Source organism: Sorex araneus, chromosome 1 (assembly GCF_027595985.1).
Source record: "Sorex araneus isolate mSorAra2 chromosome 1, mSorAra2.pri, whole genome shotgun sequence".
Classification (NCBI taxonomy): domain Eukaryota; kingdom Metazoa; phylum Chordata; class Mammalia; order Eulipotyphla; family Soricidae; genus Sorex; species Sorex araneus.
In genome coordinates this window covers 69,693,376-69,715,549 of record NC_073302.1, presented here as the reverse complement: position 1 = coordinate 69,715,549, position 22,174 = coordinate 69,693,376, and the positions used below count along the sequence as shown (strand labels likewise).

At 39.4% G+C, this 22,174-nt stretch overlaps 1 protein-coding gene across 2 annotated transcripts in view; it reads right to left on the bottom strand.

Annotated features, from left to right (window-relative positions):
* The window catches only part of PUM3 (pumilio RNA binding family member 3), a 45,984-nt gene that overhangs the window by 5,800 nt on the left and 18,010 nt on the right, over positions 1-22,174 (bottom strand). For both annotated transcript variants that reach the window (XM_004600129.2, XM_055122933.1), the window contains exons 11-16: positions 21,046-21,144; positions 19,435-19,488; positions 13,797-13,877; positions 4,044-4,186; positions 3,315-3,537; positions 1,297-1,384 (exon numbers count right to left, since the gene is read on the bottom strand). In XM_004600129.2, coding sequence (XP_004600186.2) covers positions 1,297-1,384; positions 3,315-3,537; positions 4,044-4,186; positions 13,797-13,877; positions 19,435-19,488; positions 21,046-21,144 — 688 coding nt within the window. The remainder of the gene's footprint in view (positions 1-1,296; positions 1,385-3,314; positions 3,538-4,043; positions 4,187-13,796; positions 13,878-19,434; positions 19,489-21,045; positions 21,145-22,174) is intronic.

The window sequence follows — 22,174 nt, the reverse complement described above, 5'->3', positions numbered from 1 at the left end:
GCAAGCTACCCGTGGTGTATCTGATATACCAAATCCAGTAACAACAAGTCTCATGATGGAGACGTTAGTGGTGCCCACTCGAGCAAATCGATTAACAACGGGATGACAGTGCAGACAAACAGGACAGTATATACTTAAAGTTTTTTTGGCCAAACCCGGTGATGCTCAGGGGTTACTTCTAGCTTTGCATTCAGGAACTACTCCTGGAGGTGCTCAGGAGACCAGATGGAATTCAGGTCAGGTGCGTGCAAGGCAAATGTATTATAATTCCAGCCCTGTCTGTGCGGTTTTTTTTGTTTGTTTTGTTTTGTTTTGTTTTTGTTTTTGGGTCACACCCGGAGATGCACAGGGGTTACTCCTGGCTCATGCACTCAGGAATTACTCCTGGCCATGCTCAGGGGACCATATGGGATGCTGGGATTTGAATCCGGGTCTGCCACGTGCAAGGCAAATGCCCTACCCGCTGTGCTATTGCTCCAGCCCCTGTCTGTGCATTTTAATTGAGGGAAAAAGTCACTAGAAAATTTCTTGGATTATATAAGTAAGCTAAATAACTATATTGACAAAAGCCAAACTCAACTATGTACCAACTTTTAAATAATATATGATTCAATACATTTTTTATTCAAAATTATAAGCCTTGTCCTTTATAGAAAACTTTATAATGAAAAAAATAGGCCCAACTCACTATTCTTAGAAGTAGAGTAGGAAGGATTGCCCAGGGCCAGGAAGAGATAGAATAAGGGACTAGGTGTCCACCTTGTACTCGGTCAGTTTCAGTTTGATTCTGGTACCACAGATGGTCCTGAGCATTGCTAGGAAAGCCAGTGAGAGGCAAAGACTGGATTGCTGTTTGTCAGGAATTTCTTCTGTTTTCTGGGCCACATCTGGTACTGCTCAGAGCTTATTCTTCGCTTAGTGCTCAGGTATTACTCCTGGTAGGGCTTAGGGGAGCATAGGATGCCTGGGATCAAACCTGGGTCAGTCACATGCCACGCACATGTACATACATACCCACAGTACATACTGTCTCTGATCTGTCACATGTATTTTAATGCCAATAGGAACCAACTAAAAATTATCTCATGCGAAAAATTTTTCATTTATCTTTTCTTCAAAAACTAGGAAAATGCTGTCTCCTTAAACTGAAGCTCTTGCTACCCAAGAGAAATAAAGCAGTATTTTAGGGCACCAGCTAGTGCAGCCAGAAGTCTGAAGGAGCAAAGGAGCAAGGTGAAAGCCTGTGAGAAAGAATTCCACATAAACTATAAAAAAACTTCAAATTTCACATCGTACCTTCTTTTCCTTGTTCCTTCATCTTTTTATCTTGTTCTATTAACCACTTCAGGACTAAGTGCCCTGCAGGATGTTCTGCAACATGAAGCTGTGAGGGGTCAAGAACATAATAGTTTTAATTCACTTTTGGGGTTGTCCTTTATAGAAAACTTTATAATGAAAAAAATAGGCCCAACTCACTATTCTTAGAAGTAGAGTAGGAAGGATTGCCCAGGGCCAGGAAGAGATAGAATAAGGGCAATACCACACATGGCAGTGCTTGGGCTCTACTCCTAGCTATGAGCTCAGGGAACTGTATGCAGAGCCAGAGATCAAACTCAGTTATCTGTACTTACCCAGGCCCTTAAAAAAAAAAGGCACTATGGTTTACAGTAATACTAATGGTAGGGGTTTCCTGCACAACATTCCAACATCACATTCTCTGCCCGGGCATCTGCACCCCTCCGAGACTGTCCTGGGACCCCCCAGGACCTGCTGCAATAAGCTTCCCACTAAACACATTAATTTCAAAATGAAATTTAAAAAGATTTTCTTTATCTGTGCCTTACCCTACAATTTTCCTACATCATCACATACAGGTTAGAAAGCATCAAAAGATCCACAAAGCTTTAAGTATTTAGTAGATCAGTGTTTTCTGGAGCAACCTACTTATTTCTACCTACTGGACTCGAATGTAGATGGTTATTCAAGATCACACAACCACTGAGAAACAATTGAGGCTCAGCTGTACCAGTTCCCATTTGAAGACTGAAAATTAGACCAAACTCTGACTAGACTATGAGGAACACATAACCCTCTGGTCAGAACAGTAGCGCAGACACAGTCAAAACTGATGGTTCTATATAGTGGGACACATTAAGAAAGTACCACCTGATGAGGAAGCCAAGCAAGCAATTTTTCAATTCAATCTTTTCCAAGCATCCCATCTATTAATCCTAAAGAACCTAAGCTCCGCTGTCCTTCCTGAGCAGGAGACAGAGGGCTCAATCTATGTGTAGAGAACACCTTTATCATTCAAGCATCGAGCTGGCTGGCTAATATGATTACTCTAGAAGGGAAGAGACTTTCCAGAGATTCTTGGCCTCCACCTCTACTCCCCCACTGCAGAAGCCAGGCAGCTCTCCATATACATCTGTTCCTCAAAACTTTACCAGGGTGTGTGGGAGTACAGACCCCGCATGGCTTCTGCCTTTCCCTTCCCTCTACTCTGCCCTCTATTCCTTAAGCAGGTCAGACCCCTTCTTTCTGTCAAAATGCTGCCCATGCTTTCCCCCCACAGATCTTCTCTTTTCCCTTCTTCACTGAGCTACTAATCCTTAAGATCTCAACTTGGCTTACTGCCATAGCCACAGGGAATATTTCCTAGGATAGCTTGGCTCTGGCTGTTATACAATTTCATACCTCGGTACAAAATTACACAATACTTGTGTAAAAATTTATTTATATTAAAACACTGGGAAGGGGCGGGCATTGCTGATCATGGCTGCCTCGCACATAGTGCATAAATCAGTAACTTCAGATGAAAAGCCAAACAGTCTCAAAATAAAAGTAGAAGCTATTGGAAAACGCAAATACTTTAATAAGGGAATTAAAGGGATTAATAAGACTTTATGGAAAAAGATTCTGGAGACAAAGAAGGATGAGTAAGGCTTTTTAAAGAGAGAGAGACTGAGGAAAGCAGCAAATACAAATGCAGAGAGGTGCAAAAATCCACAGCAAATTAAAAATAGAATTAAAAGCATCAAGTATGGGCGAGAGGCAGCATGGGGTCAATCATGCACAACAAAGAGTCTCACATTAAGAGGATTTTGCTTTCACTCTGTAGGAAATATGGAGGAACTGCAAATGTCTGAGAAAGACCATGTTGTTCTAGCATTGTACAATGAATTCACAATTCAACTGTCCTGGCACTGAGTGGAGGTAAACGTCACTACAGTTCTCTTTACAGCAACGTCCTGAATGAATGGCGCCTTTGCAGCCATGGCAGCTTTTGTGCCTGTCTTAAAATAGCATATTACCTCTCCATCCTTGCCACCAGGATGCAGCTCTGCCGCTGCCAAGCTGGCAATGGCATTCATGGCCGGCTGAACGTCTCCAGTGGCAGTTCCCAAAATATCAGACACCAACACACATGCCGATTTATCTAGCACCATCTCTTGGGCATGTTCTTGCAGGTAGCTCAGCAAAGCTGGAGAAATGGATTCCAGGAGCTCTCGGCGGCGAATCTCTGTATCTTTCTTACTGTTAGAGGAAGTTGAAGAAGGTATTGAGTCAGATGTCAGGGGAAATATGGAGATCTGATTCTCACAGGAACCTCGCACAGCTACGTCACAGCCAACTGCAATAGGCTCCTACTGTGCACAGCACAAGAAGCACGGTGAGGGTGGGATGTCTGCCTTTGTGTGGGATCCGAGGATCTGCACAGTGTCTGGCACAGAACAGAAACTCAGTGAGGGAAGATATCTTATATAGAACAACAACAAAAAAAATGCAAAATAGTAGTAAATACTTTTTGGGCCCAATGTCTTTTTTAAGATAAAAACATGAAGAATCTGAAAACTACATGCTTAAAGTGGCACTGAATTTAGACAGAAAAGAAGAACAAGAGAATATGCCTGTTGGTAGGTTTCTAGAAGCATGAGCCACTTAAATAACCAGAGAAGAGTTAAAAAAAGGGGGGGGGGGCAGTTTGAGCCATTCTTAAAAAAAAACAAAAGTTCAAGTCTTTCCTGTTTTCCTTTTTTTACCTGTGTGCGTTTCCATCTCCCATCTGTAGAACTGCAATGATTTCTCGCACTATATGTGCAGGATCTCTGGGACTTAGTAAATATAACAGAACCTTCCTTCCATATTTGTCATTTACTATGTTAGACAAGGAATTGATAATTTCCTGAAAAATTAGAAACAGAAAATTTATATATATATATATATATATATATATATATATATATATATATATATATACTTAAAGTACATGTAGAACCTAAGTGGTAAAGAGGAGACTTAACCATTCCCCTCTCCTACCCCCCAAGTAGTTAATAGAAATGTGGAGTTTGGGGCCCAAGGGATAGTACAGGGGGGTTAAGCTACCTGCCTTGCACAGGGCCAATCCTGGATCCACATGGTCCCCCCACCAGACACAGAGCTAAGTGTGGCACAAACTCTACTTTCCCACCCCAGCAAAAATGTGAAATTAGTTGGTTTTGAAACCACCCCCTCTAAAGGGCAAAACTCCGCCTGCAATACACAACTGATCCTCTGATAGGACTGAACAATCCTTTTGAACTTAACTGATGGAGCCCAAGATTTATGAAATATATTTAAAAGAAAAGAGTTATCTTTACTCATTGAGGAAACTATTTCTAGGAGCACTGCCTGCTGGGGTCACTGAGGCAGATGACAGTTCACTGGCAGCTGCACTAAAATGTACCCTCAGCATTACTAGAATTTCTGCAAAAGTGCAAGTGGGAAATAAAGGAACTCTTGAAGAGAGTTAAATGACAGAATGAAGAGATAAAGTCTTTTAAAGTAACGCTGCTTATTCATGGAAGTAGTTTAAGTATTGAAAACAACATGAGGGGATCAGTCAGGAAGATGGCTCATGGGAGCCCCAGTGGATACCTAGAGTAGGCCCATACTGAAGGCCTCCCTGGAGCAATCACAAATAATCACACACAAATTTCCCAACTTGCCCAAGAAGTTACTTTTCTGAGATGTTTGAACTTGATAAATGGCAATGTCATTCCCACCCCAACTAAGCTCCTCTGTAAATCTGAGTTTTCAAAGACAGTAAAGTGACTGTTAAAAAAATTTTTTATTCTTGGAGCCAGGGTGGCTAAAGTGGTAGCCACAAAGTCCCTGTGTTCATTCCTGTGGGGGAAGGGGACAGTGGGATTCTTTATTCTTAACAGAGAATACGTAACAGAAATGCCACATTCATTTTTGTGCTCTCTAATATTCCTATTTCTTGTGATAAACCTAATAGGAAAAAAAGTGTGTTTGTGCACTAGAGCTTTGTAGAAACAGTAGGGACTACAAAAATTTCTGACTGAATGTCCAGGTAAGGAACCAGAAAGAGAAGAGGCGACGAATGGGAGGATGTCCTGCCACTGGCAGAGTTCCAACCAGTCTGGCACCCTAACACTGAGTCTAGTCTCTTTCAAAGAAAACACAAGCCCCTTTCTTATTAACAAAAGGTACTCTCCATGACATGATACACTCAAACCTGCTCTTCTCTTGAGTGCCTATTAGACAAGACTAATAATTTTAAACAAGGAATTACTTAAGTGCAAGAAATCAAGCTAAATTAAACTAATTACAACTATGAGATCACAACACAGAAGAATTTTTAACGCTAAGGTCAATAACTTCAGATTCCTACACACCATATTTGTTTTAAAAATACTGAGTTTTCAAAGGCACATGAAAAAGTGCTCTACATCACTAATCATCAGAGAGATGCAGATCAAAACAACCATGAGATACCACCTCACACCACAGAGACCAGCACACATCCAAAAGAACAAAAGCAACCACTGTTGGAGAGGATGTGGGGAGAAAGGGACCCTTCTACACTGCTGGTGGGAATGCCGACTGGTTCGGCCCTTCTGGAAAACAATATGGACGATTCTCAAAAAATTAGATATTGAGCTCCCATTTGACCCAGCAATACCACTGCTGGGAATATATCCCAGAGAGGCAAAAAAGTATAATCGAAACGACATCTGCACATGTATGTTCATCGCAGCACTGTTTACAATAGCCAGAATCTGGAAAAAACCCGAATGCCCTAGAACAGATGACTGGTTGAGGAAACTTTGGTACATCTATACAATGGAATACTATGCAGCTGTCAGAAAAAAGGAGGTCATGAATTTTGTATTTAAGTGGATTGGCATGAAAAGTTTCATGCTGAGTGAAATGAGTCAGAAAGAGAGAGACAGACATAGAAAGATTGCACACATCTATGGTATATAGAATAACAGAATGGGAGACTAACACCCAAAAATTGTAGAAATAAGTACCAGGAGGTTGGCTTGGAGGCTGGCCTCACATTCTGGGGAAAGGGCAACTCAGAGAAGGGATCACCAACTTTAATGCAGTCGAAGGCCATGTGGGGGAAGGGAATTGCGGGCTGAATGAGGGTTAGAGTCTGAGCACAGTGGCCACTCAACACCTTTATTGCAAAACACAGCAGCTAATTAGAGAGAGAGAACAGGAGGGAATGCCCTGCCACAGTGGCAGGGTGGGGTGGGGGGAGATGGGATTGGGGAGGGTAGGAGGGATGCTGGGTTTACTGGTGGTGGAGAATGGGCACTGGTGAAGGGATGGGTTCCCGAACTTTGTATGAAGGAAGCATAAGCACAAAAGTGTATACATCTGTAACTGTACCCTCACGGTGATTCACTAATTAAAAATAAATAAATTAAAAAAAAATACTGAGTTTTCCTCATTTTCTTTATGTGTTTGTGCTTCTTCTAATTAAAACTAATTAAAATATGTGGTTAATTTTTCATCAAAATAAAAAACTGATGAAGCATATACCTACGGTCAATTTCTAAATCCATAAAAAATAAATACCCACAATTTTGTTGTTATAAAAAAACGGCATGGGGTGTGTATACACAAACATATATGTATATATGTATCTTTAAAAACAAATGAATTAATGAACTAAAAAGGTCTCCTTTCTGAAATTTCTTTTCTTTCTTGTTGTGTAAGTATGAAACCAGGAATGTATTTCTTATGTACATAACATTTTCCATGGCTTTCATACTTTAAGGATTAGTTCAACGCATATGGCTTTTGGATAGAAGTGGTTTAACCTTAACATAAGAAAGTAGGATTTCTACAATATATAAAATCCATCTACAAATACCAAAGACCAGTTCTCAAACTCACAGAACTTTTTTGCCTTCAGTAATTGAGGAATTTGTCATTGAAATTCGCTTAAAAAGTTTCCAAAATTGTCTGCCATAGAGGCAGGGGGAGGGGGAGATATACCGGGGACATTGATGGTAGAAAATGTACACTGGTGGAGGAATGGGTGTTTGATCATTTATGATTGAACTCAAACATGAAAGTTTTGTAGCTGTAGCTCATGGTGATTAAATAAATAAATAAATAAACTTGTTGAATAACCAAAGAATAAATAATTCATGAGAAGCAGGTTACTTGAAGTGTGAATGGCAAAATAGAGAATTGATAGTTAGCAAAAAATGTTTCCAGAAGAGTAAAATGTTTACAGTCATATAAAACTCAATACGTGTGGGTGTGTCTGTGTGTGTGTGAGCACTTAATTCTCCCTCAACTCACCCTTATTTTAGGTCACATTTGCCATAAAAAAATATATACTTCTAGAAAAAAAAACAAAAGAAAACAGCTTGGGTGCAAAAAGAATACTTAACAGTTGTCTAATGCGTAAAAATAACAGTACGGTTGATTCTTGTGTTGAATTTGGACTGTAAATACAATCTGCGTAATCCATGAAAAATCCTTTCACCTCATTATAATAAACGCCCTTATGGATTAAAAAAAAGTCATACACCTGTCTGACCCATAGGACATTATGAAGAACAAATCAGAAAGTTTGAACTGTAGACAGTTATAAGGGAATTATTTAATACTAAAGATTTAGCCCTTAGTATACAGCACTGAAACCTAGGATATTAAATAGAGAAGGCGGAGTCACACATTTGGCTTCCTCTCTTGTTGGAGAAACCAACAATAAAGGTTCAGTTTATCTCCTCAGCAGAGTCCGTTTGCTTTCATTCTCTTTCTTTTTTTTTTCATGGTCTTTTTCTTTTTTCAAACTTTTTTTTTTAATTTATTCTTTTATTGAATCACCATGGGGCTGGAACGATAGCACAGTGATTGAGTGTTCGCCTTTCACGAGGCTGACCCAAATTCGATTCCTCCGCCCCTCTCGGAGAGCCCGGCAAGCTACCGAGAGTATCAAGCCCGAGCGGAAGAGCCTGGCAAGCTACCCGTGCATAATGGATATGCCAAAAACAGTAACAATAAGTCTCTCAATGAGAGATGTTACTGGTGCCCGCTCGAACAAATCGATGAGCAATGGGATGACAGTGACATTGAATCACCATGTGGAAAGTTACAAAGCTTTCAGGTTTAAGTCCCAGTTATACAATGCTTAAACACCCATCCCTTCACCAGTGCACATTTTCCACCACCAAGAATCACAGTATACCCCCCCACCTCCCCAGCCCCCTACCCTGCCTGTGTAACTGATAAATTTCACTTTACTTTCACTTTATTTTGATTACATTTAATATTTCAACAAAAAACTCACTATTATTGTTTGGAGTTTCTCCCCCCAAAGTCTGACCTGCTGAAAAGGAAGCATTTGATGATTTGTTTTCCATTGCTGAGTCATTCTCTTATGCTCCAAGCAGGCATATGAAGTGAGGACAGAGAGAAGAGCTCCGAGGGTATGTTTGACCAGATGACCCCTGTGAGATTCTCAGAATCTTGTTCTGTGACTCTCTTTTACAAGTAAAGGTGAAGTTTGAAAGGTGCAAAATTTGAGTAGGGTTAGAGAGTGTGCGGGCATTTTCACTCGGAGGAAGACATGCCAAAAGCAACACATGGTGGGGCTAGAGCGATAGCACAGCGGGTAGGTCATTTGCCTTGCATGCAGCCAACCTGGGTTTGATTCCCAGCACCTCAGATGGTCACCTGAGCATTGCCAGGAGTAATTCCTGAGTGCAGAGCCAGGAGTAACCCCTGTACATTGTCCGGTGTGACCCAAAAAGGGAAAAAAAAAAGCAACACATGGTATGGAGAACTGAGCCTATGGTGCAGTTCTTGGAAACTCTGACTTTTAAGTGAAATGATGAAAGCAGGCAGTCAAACAGAAAAGGAAATGATGATTGGCTTCACTAGAAAGGGCAAAAGTCAAGGAGAGGCAAGGGAAACTTGGCACAAAGTAAAAAATAGAAAGAACTTAATTAATAACTAATAATTAGAAGGATATCAGATCACAAATCAGTGAGCAATCCTCTCAAGTGTTTTTGTTTTACATTTACTTTTGGTTTTTTTAGTCACACCCAAGAGGGCACAAGGCTTCTTCTTGGCTCTCTCTTCAGGGATCACTCTTGGCAGTGCTCAAGGAACCAGTAGCAGTGCCAGGGATTGAACCAACCAGAGTTGGCTGTGTGCAAGGCAAGCACATTAATCTTTAAGCAAGATCTGTCTCTTATTCCCCGAAAGTGTTTTGTTTTAAAAAAACATAGTAATTTTATTCAATTACTTTTGGGGGAGGTCCTCCAAATACCTGAAAGATGCAGTTTAACATATAGGATCTGTGTCTACAAGATAAAAACAAATTCTGGCGACTGGCCGCACAACAATGTGTGTCTACTTAAAACGACTGAACAATACACTTAAAAAACTTAAGTGGCAAATTTCATTTAAGTGTACCTTAGTGCAATTAAAATGAAAAAGGAGGAAGACCTATCCCCATGGAGATCACATTCCCAGAAGCGGCAGGTGAGTGGTGGCGCTTCCCGTATAAAGCACTATTCTGCCATGGTCCCTAGGGCTCCCTCCCATCTCCCTGCCAGGCCAATGAATGTTCCAGAGTTTGTGCCCCTAGTTAATCAGGAGTAACTGCAAAATGAATGGATGGCAAAAACAAAAAGCACTGGAGCTGAGAGGACATTCGGCTGGGAGAACTCGTACTATTCCATGGAGAGTGAACTTAGTGAAAAGGTAGAGTATTTATTAGGCTGAAATTTCAACCTGACATTTTAGGAAATCCAGTTACTCTGCATAGAGTGCTTAGTAATACTAAGCTTTCTGGGCTATTTTTAAAAGCATTTAATATGCAACGGTTTTTGTAGTGGTTTTGTGGGAAATACAGACGCTCGACTATACAAACTTAAGCATATCATAGTGAGCAACCCACTGACTCTGCTAAGTAAATGTCGTAAATAAAGAAGAAAATACACAAAAATGCTCATAAAACTATTTGGAAGAGCAAAACATATTAACTTTAACAGAAAACTGGAAAAATAAAGAATTCAGAATTGATGTGAGCAAATTATGGTCCACTGGCCAAATCTCATCTATAGGTGTAGTCCACTTTAATACATCTAAAAAAGGGATATATATATATATTTTTTCTAATTTATTTTGGTTTTGGGGCCACACCTGTGGTGTTCAGGGTTACTCCTGAGCACACTCAGCGATCACTCTTGGCAAGTTCAGAGGTCCATAGGAAGTGCAGGGAATCAGACCCAGGCCGGCCACGTGCAAGGCAAGAGCCCTACCTGCTGGACCACCACTCTGGCCTGATCGTTATATTTTAAAAGACTGTAATAAAACAAATAGAAATAGGTGACAACAGTCACATATAGGAGGCAAAGTCTCTATTACATCGCTGTTTATTTTTAAAAAGGCCTGCTTTTTCCTAAAATGGTGGATGAAAAGTCAGATTGGTAGAGGGAATGGTGCTGCAACAATGAATGCCCAAAACAACTGTATTATTAACAACTAAGTAAACTAAGGTGTCTAAATAAAGTTAAAAATGAAAAGACCCACTGAGTGATACAATGAATCAAAATAATAATAAACAAAAAAACCCCACCAAATTTCATGAGAAAACAATAACAAAAGACATCACTTAGACCACTTATAAAGATTTTGTGAACAGGCTAATTATTACAATTACTACAATTCACCTACAGAGTGAACAGGTAAGAAAATGTGTACAAATAATAAATATGAAAGTAATCCTAAGGGTACACAATGGCCAAAATTTTCATTGTATTTGTTAAATTTTATTCTCTCTGTCAGATGATGAGAAGTTGAATGTTCATTTTATTATGCTTGATGCCTTCCTGTATACTTAAATGATAATATATTTTAAAGTATGCATCAATGTTTATTCAGCCTTAAACAGCAACTGGCCAATATACTCATTTCCTTATCAGAGAAACATTGCTGTCAAAGCAGCTGTAATATACTAACAGTTCCAGGGTTAAAAGGAGCAACTTTGGGGCTGGAGTGATAGCACAGCGGGTAGGGCGTTTGCCTTGCACGCGGCCGACCCGGGTTCAAATCCCAGCATCCCATATGGTCCCCTGAGCACCGCCAGGGGTGATTCCTGAGTGCATGAGCCAGGAGTGACCCCTGTGCATTGCTGGGTGTGACCCAAAAAAGCAAAAAAAAAAAAAAAAAAAAAAAAAAAGGAGCAACTTTTAAAAATAGATCAAGTTTTCTCGATCACTGTATGACTGAAACGTAAGCATGAAAACTTTTAAGTCTGTAACTTTGTCTCACAGTGATTCACTAATTAAAAAAAAATCAGTTTTGTTTATTTCTGATAGCAGAGTAGGTGGGAAACTGTGTATTCATTTCGAAGTGCAAGGGCTCAGCTGACCAGGCTGTGATTGCAACTTGACATTTCATTAAGCCTAAAATGCTTAGTAACACTAAGCTTTCCTGGTTATTTTCAAAAAATGCCACATTCTTCAAAGAGGTTTTTGGCAGATGGGTGGGGAAAAGGCAAGAGCAATTAGCATTCCAGAATTTCATCTCTAGTCATAGCTTAATAATACAAAGAATGTGTTTAACATTTGTCATATAGAAGAAAGAGATCAGCAAGCCAGGCCATTCTCAAAGTAAGCCAAAGTATGAGGAAGTCATTAGGTATGTGGGTAAAATAGTTGTGAGGATCAAACTGAGAAGAACAGGAATTAAAAACTATTTCATTGGTGATTTTAAGAGGGGCAGAGCTCTGGGAAAAAATTAATCTATCAGACACTTGTGACAAATTCTAAAGAAAGTTCGGTTTCTCTGGAAATCCATGGGCAACAGTTATGCAAATTCTAGTTGTCAGGAAAATATTAAACAAAAGCAAATTTTCAATAGCCCAGCCTATTTCCATTCCCATGAAACAACTTTATTCATTAACCAGTCTATGGTCTCTCACATCTCTGTCACCACAATGAAAACAATCATTATTGATTAGTCAAAAGGGTAATAAAGTCACAAGGCACATGTCAAAACACTCAGTTGTGACACAAAAGCCTTGCCAACTCGATTCTTCCCACAATTCCACCCTAAAGAAAGTCAACACAATCTTAAAAGTCATCACAATCAGCCAAGAGCAAAAAAACCTGGAAAATGACAAGGGCATGAGAAGTTCTCACACACTGGGACCTACAACTGGCATCTAAGGGAAAGAAAAACTCGCCTTTCCCTCTACTAGCCAAAATATTTCCTTTATACATTGGCTCAACTAGTTCAGATAGGCTACAAAAAGAACCACAGCACCACCATAAGACAACAGGTAAATTCTCTTTCTGAGCATTCATCCCTGGAGACAGTGTCAGAGTATTTTGTCACTAAAATTTCTCCAAGGGTCCCATGTGATTCAAGCACTGAGTTTTGTGTAATTTTCAGATAATTCACCAGTGTGGATGCAGAACATGCGGTTTATAAACCATTTCCAAGTTTAGTCACCGGCCCAGATGTTGCAGTTTTTCTCTCTACCCCTGCAACCTGTCATACAGCCAACACCATTTGGACACTATATAGTTAAAAAAGGGATGAGAGGATCACAGAATCAGAACTATGAAAAAGGGGCAATCACTGGAGAAGGAAGCAAATGCTTTGGAGCAGTTTTTCTAAGAGGGAGAGGCTCAGTGTTCTTACTGAAAGCAAACTTAAGGTTAAATTAACTGCATTCAATGACCATTTCACGGTCACAACACGAGTCTGAAAGAAATTGCTCAAATGTGAAAAGGAAGCTAGCCTTCTAATTTTACAATCATTTTATATTATAGTCTATAAAAAGTTATCACAAAAGCTCTAAGTATCACAACTGAGTTTTATCAGTTTTTCTTCTTCAGCGCAACCCAAGGCAGATGTATTGATAAGCTGGTAACTGTGCAAAGGTAGTTTCTCCAAAAGAAAGAAGAGAGAAAAAAGATCATGGATCTCCTCTACCTAGATATGAATTTCTCAATAATTAAAGAATTACTGTATAAGCCTGATCAAATGTAAACAGCGCATTGCTAATTTTTCATTTAATATGTGACGTCCTACACAAAGACATGCTATCTTAACTAGACTTTTAATACTTAAAACATTTTAGTACCAAGGGGCTGGAGAGATAGCACAGCGGGTAGGGCGTTTGCCTTGCACGCGGCCGACCCGGGTTCAAATCCCAGCATCCCATATGGTCCCCTGAGCACAGCCAGGGGTAATTCCTGAGTGCAGAGCCAGGAGTAACCCCTGTGCATCGCCGGGTGTGACCCCCCCCCCCAAAAAAAAAGCAAAAAAAAAAAAAAACATTTTAGTACCAAGTAATAAGATCATAGCTCATATATGAATAAAGTAAACCTTGTAATGTATTTAATTAAGGCAACAGAAAATAACAACATACTGAAAGTCTAATTCCAAGCCATTACACGAGTAAACTCAAATGTACACACACAAAATGACTCAAGTTCAAGATCATCAGAATTACTTACTGATATGATTATCTGCTTCACAAGCTTAGTATCATCAATACAATCAAATGCTGCCAGTAAAACCAAATGGGAGTATTGTCCCTGTAGAATTAGAAGTTGGCAGAGGTTAAAAACAATAATACAAAGTGTCCCTTTTATTCCACTCATAGAACCACTTTATAATGTAGCTAACAATGACAACTTGTCCAACACAATATAAATAATATAGATAAAATCCATTCAAGGGGGCTGGAGTGATAGTACAGAGGGTAGGGCGTTTGCCTCGCACGAGGCCAACCCGGGTTTGATTCCTAGCATCCCATATGGTCCCCCAAGCAACGCCAGGAGTAATTCTTGAGTGCAGAGCCAGGAGTAACCCCTGAGCATCGCTGGGTGTGACCCAAAAAGAAAAAAAAAAGAAGGAAAAAAAAGCCATTTAAAGGAAAATACTCTTCTCATATCAGGACCTCGTTAACTTAAATAATCAAGAAAAGCAAATTCTTCAACACCAAACAGCAAACTGAAAAAAAAAAGAAAATTAACAGAACCCAAAAAACTAACCAGAATATAATGCCTTTTTAAATAGGAAGGAAGGAAGGAAGGAAGGAAGGAAGGAAGGAAGGAAGGAAGGAAGGAAGGAAGGAAGGAAGGAAGGAAGGAAGGAAGGAAGGAAGGAAGGAAGGAAGGAAGGAAGGAAAGAAGGGAGGGAGGGGGCCGGAGCGATAGCACAGCGGGTAGGGCGTTTGCTTTGCACGCGGCCGACCCGGGTTCGATCCCCGGCATCCCATATGGTCCCCCAAGCACTGCCAGGAGTAATTCCTGAGTGTAAAGCCAGGAGTAACCCCTGAGCATCGCTGGGTTGTGACCCAAAAAGCAAAAAAAAAAAAAAAGAAAGAAGGGAGGGAGGGAGGGGGGAGGGAGGGGGGAGGGAGGGAGGGGAAGGGCAGGTGGGAAGGCAGGGAGGCAGGCCAGTCAGTGGTCCAAGTGACAGCTCAATGAGCTGAGCACACAGAAGACCTGTGTTCAATCCCTGTCACTGCATGGTCCCCAAACAAAACCAGGAATAACTGATCCCTTGATCACTGCCTGGTGTGGCTCCTGATCCAAAAGCCACAACAAGGGGTAGAGATGAGGCAGGGGAGATGGAGCACATGTTCTGTATGCATTGCATGTGGGAGCCCTGGGTTTAATCCCTGACCCTGCACAGTCCCCAAGCACAGCTAAAAGTGGCCCAAATATAAAAAATTCACAAACTACTCAGTTACACTATTCATGAAAAGCTTCTTGAAAATTAAACACAAAATTCAAAGTAAAAGCCTACAGAGAATACAAAATATTATGTAGAATAATGGCCAGTGGGAGGAAGAATAGCAGGAAGGGTGCTTGTCTTGCATGCAGCCAAATCAGGTTTGATCTCTGAGTGCAAAGCTAGGAGTAAGCCCTGAGCACACTGGGAGTTGCTCCAAAATGAAAATTTATGTAGAGCACAAGGAAACTATACAGCATTCAAATTATGAAAAATTACACAAATGCAAGTGTACATACATAATATGCATATACAATATATGTGCACAAAATTATATATACTACATAATAATCTCTAACAATAATCTTTGCAGTATATGTCATTTTCACTTTCTTTTGTATATAGTTGAAGAACTCTAAGTCATTTTTCAATTTCTTTTCCAAATGATCTAATTTTTTCCAAATGATCCTAAGTAATTAGAATAGAAATATTAAAAAGGGACCTGGGATGTAATTCAGTGGTAAACCACATGCATCAAAACCAAGAGACCCTGATTTGAGCCACAGCACCACAAAAAGGAAAATATAAACTACAGTAATATACTTATACAGAATATGAAAATCACGTTTAAATGAAGGCTTTGAAAATGGATAGCAATATAAGATTACAAATGATACACTGTGACTTTCACAATAGCAGACTTTTAAAATAATCATTCCCATGAGGTGTTCATACGATTCTGTTTTGGGGCCACATCTGGATGTGCTCAAGGCCTACTCCCATCTATGCTAAGGGATCATGCCTGGCGGGGCTTGGGGAACCACATGCAGTGCTGGGGATCAAACCCAGGCCAGCAGCATGCCAGGCAAGCACCCTACCCACAGTACTCTCTCTCAGGCCCCTGATGTATGATTTAAGAGACTTCTATTTAATGTAAAATTTTTTTTAAAAAATCAATTGTTTACTGAACTTGTGGCATCATACTCTTTGTATTTCAGAATATACATTATTTTAACTGTGAGGAAAGATTTAATTCTTTATAACAGCCACATTCATAGTCAAGTCTAATGAATCTTATAGGATTTAACTGGGAAGAAGTAAATTGCTAAATATAACGTCAAAAAGACAATATGGAATAAACAACAACCTCATAAAAATGAAACAGCTGACTATAAAATGAAGACTACATAAAATCAGTTTATAAATCATATAAATGAGTATCATGATATAAAATAATTCACATTTAGAATAACAAAATATCCTATTTTATCTACCCAAAAGTAAAAAAAAACAATTGATAAGAAATACTCTGGCAAAATTTGAGAAAAAGTAGGCACACTTTTTCATGCTGTTGGTGAGACTGTAAAGTGCTTCAACTTCTTCCTTCCTTCCTTCCTTCCTTCCTTCCTTCCTTCCTTCCTTCCTTCCTTCCTTCCTTCCTTCCTTCCTTCCTTCCTCCCTCCCTCCCTCCCTCCCTCTCTCGCCCTTTGGGTCACACCCAGCAATGCACAGGGGTTACTTCTGGCTCATGCACTCAGGAATTACTCCTGGTGGTGCTCAGGGGACCATATGGGATGCTGGGAATCAAACCCAGGTTGGCCGCGTGCAAGGCGCTGTACCATTGCTCCAACCCTGGTTCAACTTCTTTAAAAGGCAACTGACATTATAAAAATCTCTAATGTTTGTAAAAAAAAAATCTTTAATGTTTGTAAAGTAACTTTTTGTTCTAACAATTTTTAGTCTTAGAATTACATTATAGTCATGCTTTTTCACAAATACACAAAGAGGTATAAACAAATGACAAAACACTAAAAACTACCCAAGTATCTAAGAGTAGAAACTGGCAAAATAAATTATGGGACAGTCATAAAATGAAAGATTCTGGTCATTAATAAGACATAAATAGATGTATGTATTTAAATAAAATTGCCTCTGAAATGAGAAAAAGTATTCACCGCAGACTTCCATTCATTAAGGTATACATGAGTGAGCAGGCACACACATAAATAAGCACAAAACAGAGTGAACACAAAAGAACTTGAAAGCGACCTTAACTGTTACATATGTATTTTTAGGGGTATTCTGGTGGACCCTGGCCATCATACATCCAAGGCAAGTGCTCTATGACTGAGCTACATCTGGTCCCCAACCTCCTCAGCAATGCTGAGGGTCACTCACAGTGATTTCTGGCATGGCAGTACAGCCTTGAGGGTCTACTGCTCAAGGTTTCACATATGCAAAGCCTGAACTATACTTCTTTGTGCTATCTCCCCAAGACTTAGGAGATTTTACAAAATGGAAACATTTAAGAATTATGTAAAAGATGCCCCCAATATTTAGAAATTTGTTACTTCTAATTAACTGAAAGATTAAACTCATAGCTTATATTAGCATATTTCATCCTTTTTTATAGCAATTCTTTGAGACAAAAGACACCATATTGTTAATTTTTGCTATGACAAACTTCTGATGGAATTAGGTTCTCAAAATACTGCTGTTGGTCTAAACTACAAATTTAAAATAACTAAATTACATAATATCTGAAAATGTGGAGAGTGGTCTTGAGTATGGCTGTGGCTGGGTTCTGGAGGTTTTCTCCACACGCTCAGACGAGCCTCACCCATGAAAGAACCAAGAGAGGAACCCAGGTATGCGGGACCCAGGGCTGAGATCTCAAAGTGTGCTAGGATTGAGACTGGGCCTCCTCCACCCAGATCCCCAGTTTTCCAGTAGCTTGGCAGTCACACCCACAAACTGCCCCTGGCACTATGTAATCTCATCAGCGGCCAAGATCCAGAGACTAGAAAACAAAGCTCCTGGAAGAGAACAGCACAATTTTTCCTGCAGCATGGCTGGCAGCACAGCCTCTTTATTTTTTTTCCTAATTTCTAAAAACTGAAATGCAGTTAAACTTAAACTTCATTATGGTGTCTTCCCTATTGACTCTTGCCTTCAAATAGCACTGCTTTAAAATGTTCTTTCTAGACCAATATTTATTTTCAACTAGTGTTAGATTTGTTATTCCATGGAAAACATTATAAAGAAGTTTCACTGTATTTTTAACATTTTTATAGTTTTCTATTTTACTGTTGTATTTTGAAAACTTTAATTATGGGCGTATTTCAGAGAGTCTATAAAAATAAGTTTTAAGTAATGTTCATCTTGATTAATTCTCATATTAGCCAGAAATTACACAATTTCATAATGGACAGGATACTTTTATTTTCTATACATTGGCATCCATGGCCACCACCTCACCCGCACAGCAGAGCCTGGCAAGCTCCCCGTGGCATATTCCATATGCCAAAAACAATAACAAGTCTCACAATGGAGATGTTACTGGTGCCTGCTCGAGCAAATCAATGAGCAACGGGATAACAGTGATGAATTTTTTTTAAAAATTTTATTATTAATATTATTTTCCCCGCATGGCAGAGTCTGGCAAGCTATACGTGACGTATTTGATATGCCAAAAACAGTAACAACAACATGCTCTTCGTGTTTCTGGAGTGAGCAGATGCCACTGGGCTACACTAGCACTCGTCAGGGACAAATGAAGACGTTACTGGCACTCACTCGAGCAAATCGATGAACAACAGAATGATAGTGATACAATGACAGAGTGATACATGATATCATTTTTATTATCACACCTTCAAGAACTTTCTATTAGGAATGTTATGAACATTCTTTTCATAAGCTCATTTCTAATTTGAAGTATTCAAGTTAAAAGGTCATATGAAAGATTTACTTAATGACAAGCTATGAATCACATATTCTCAAAATCTGGAAATAACCCCCTAGAAAGTCTTTTATTTCATTTTGTTACAGGAAAGCCAGCTGACTTCTGGGAGATTTTCTATTATTTTCCTAGCTTCCACATCTACAGAAGATACAGATTTGTAAGCCTTCACACGTACTTGTTTGTGTTCAAGCATTTCTATTTATCAGAGTCCATGCTAATACTCACTGGATTTTGTTGGTATGATTATCAATATCAGCAATAATTTAGAAACAATAAAATATAATACAAAAACTATTTCAAAAATTACCTGACCACACAAATTTTATCCAAAAGGTAATTTTTTTGTTTTTGGTAGCAATGATAATTTAGCAAAAAGTTCTGGACTGCAATTTGCCACATTTATTCAAAGGCTAAAAGCCCACATGCACACACTTCAACTAGACAGTAATTTCCATAATAACATGACTGGACAAACACAAACTAGCTTCAAAAGTGGGTAACTGTCACATGTTAGAAGGGAAATTTCATTTTGTGTAAATTTAATAATATATGAAAACACATTGGAATGCAAAGAAAAACGATGAATAAAACTGGTTTTTAAACTTTTATAGCAGACATGAATTTTACTATTAAGGTAACTAAAAGAAATAGAATTTTATTATACTTACATTAGCTACCTTTTCAACATAAGTCTTCATTGTTTTTACAATCACTTTTCTGTCCTTAAAAAAGAAAAGTTTCATGAACTTTTATAGATTTTTGCTATCAATTTAGTTATACAGTTATAGATTTAGCAATAGAGAACTGCATATGTCAAAATTTTACATAATGTTAGAGTGGCTTACTTTTCATTACAGAAAATAACATAATAGAACCAAAAAAATTGCAAGGCTATATAAAAGGTCTCAGAGTTACATAATCTTAGGCTTGTCTGTGATAATCCACTGAGTTATGCTATCAAATCATAAAATGATAAATTATAAATTATCTTTACAGTGAGAAAGAAGAAATCCCTCCTCTACTTTTTGTGTTGGGGTGGAGGGATTGGGGCTGGGTTGAGTGATATCCAGCAGTGGAGATCCCTGTCCAGATGTCTCAACTATTTTCCAAGGAATGTCTAGCAGAGATGTCATTTAATGTGTATTTTCTGAATAGAAATTAAATTAAAAAGCAGAGAGAATACATCTGACTTGAAAGGCAAAAGTCTGATGCTCAAGAAAACAGTTGTAGACTTAGGAAGTATAGCTCATAGGATTAGAGGTCTAGTCTTGCATGATCCAGGTCCAGAGTGTGATTCCCTGGCACTGAATGGCCCTCAAACTCCACATAGCCGAATCTGTGCACTGAACTGTCACGTTTACACAGTCAGGCTGAGAAGCACAGGGGCTGTGAGCACTGCCTCAGAGAACCAAAACAATTTTTAGAAGGGAAAAATTAACCTTTCAGTTAAATTTCTGTAATTAAAAGGGTTGCTATCTTTTCCCTCAAAGTATGAAGCACTCATGTGAGCAAATGTGTAACTGTTCACTATCTCCCCTTTCTACCTTCCGCTGTAAGATTATTAAATGGGGAATCAAAGAGCCTAAAAAGGCATTAAAACTTCTACAACCCAATCAGGGGTGAAGCCTACAAGCCGGTTGGGGAGCTGACTCAAGTCAGCATGCGCACCACACAGCCCCTAAACACTATATATCTGTGGTCAGTGCACTGCCAGTTGGTATCAGGCTGAGCTCTGCCAGAGTGACTCTTGTGAATATAATAGCAACAACCCAAATGCCACCATACTTTTCAATGAAAACAGTTTTAGATTTGTAAAACAGAACTAAAGTTACTAAAAGGGGTAGCAGAGTAGGGAAGATGGAGGCAAAAGAGAAGGGTCCTAGGGATAAATGGAGGAGAAGTAGTAACACTTTAGTGGGGTAGTAAAGTGTGGTAACATTGTACCCTAAAACTTAAGATTCAGACTCAAACTTTCAGGGCTTATTCCTGGCTCTGTGATCAGTTATCACTCCTGGCAGACTCAGAGAACCATTATGAAGTGACAGTGATTGAAACCAGCTCAGCTGTGTGCAAGGCAAGAGCCTTGCCCTATTATACTATCTCTCTGGCCCCTAACACATTCTTACAAACCTTGAAACACTAGGTCTAAAGAAGATTCAATTCCTATGGCATCATGAAGCACAGCTTGGCACAGATCACGTTATTCATGTACAAGAACAAGAGGGCGAAACCAAAGGATCCAAAGTGAAGCCTTGCTGACATCCACCTCAACCACTTACCTTGGGCGTGCCATGCCAAAGGCAGTGCATGGCTACTCTGGCGCCATCATGTGTGTGTGCCAGGTATATCACTGCTTCTCGGATGGCTTCAATCATTTCCTGCAGTCAAAAAGAGTCTATAAATAGAGTATGGGCTTTGGCTTAGCCTTTCTTCATGCCTAAAACGCCAAATAGCTTAGGGCTTAATACACATACTTTGCACAACATGGTGATTATTGCTGGGTACAGCCCTGGAGGCCCTAAAGCAATATTGGGATGACCTGGGAATATTTAGCACCCCAGGGCCAGTCAACCAGCATATTCTTTAGGTCTTTGCACTGAAACATAGGTCCGGTTGCTAAAAAATGGTGGGAAAGAACCCCAGGCCTCCTGAACATTGCTTGAGACCCATCCCCACCAAATATGCCTACTGGAACTCATTAAGCAAACAGATGAGGAGGGAGACAGCATAGGTAACAAAGATTTGGTTTTTTAATTTTAATTTTGTAGACATGCACACAGAAATACTGCATCATTGTAACAATTATTTTCCATTAAGAGCAGCAAATACTGCTGGCAGTCCATTTCTAATACAACACCTAATTTTTACCTAGGCTTAGTCCAAGATTATGCTTGTTCTAAATGATTCATTTATGTATTTATATATTGCTCTGGGGTCAAATACAGTGATGTTTAGAGCTTACTCCTGGCACTTATGGCTCAGGGAACCATATGAGGTGCCAAGGATGGAACCTGAGCTGGTTGTGTGCAAGGCAAGTGTTCCACCTGCTGTACTTTCTCAAGCCCTTAAATGATTTAGTGAAAAAGACTAAGAGGTATCTGTTGCAAGAGGAAGTTGCAATCTTTGATCTGTATATTTACATTTCAGTTAGGCCCTCTACCTTTTAGTAAAACTCAGTATTCATTTCCTAAAAGGAAATTTAGCTTACTCTTATTCTTAAGTCTTCATTTTCAATATATGTAATTTCTTTTCTATTTCTTAAGTCCAACTTAATAAGTCTGGAAGCTTATAGCCAGAGGGCCCTATTTCAGTCCATTCTGAACTTAAACTTTGTATTAAATACAAGTCTTTTGGAAGGAGAAAGGTGGATGCCCATTTTCATTAAAGGAACCATTTCATTCTTAGCTA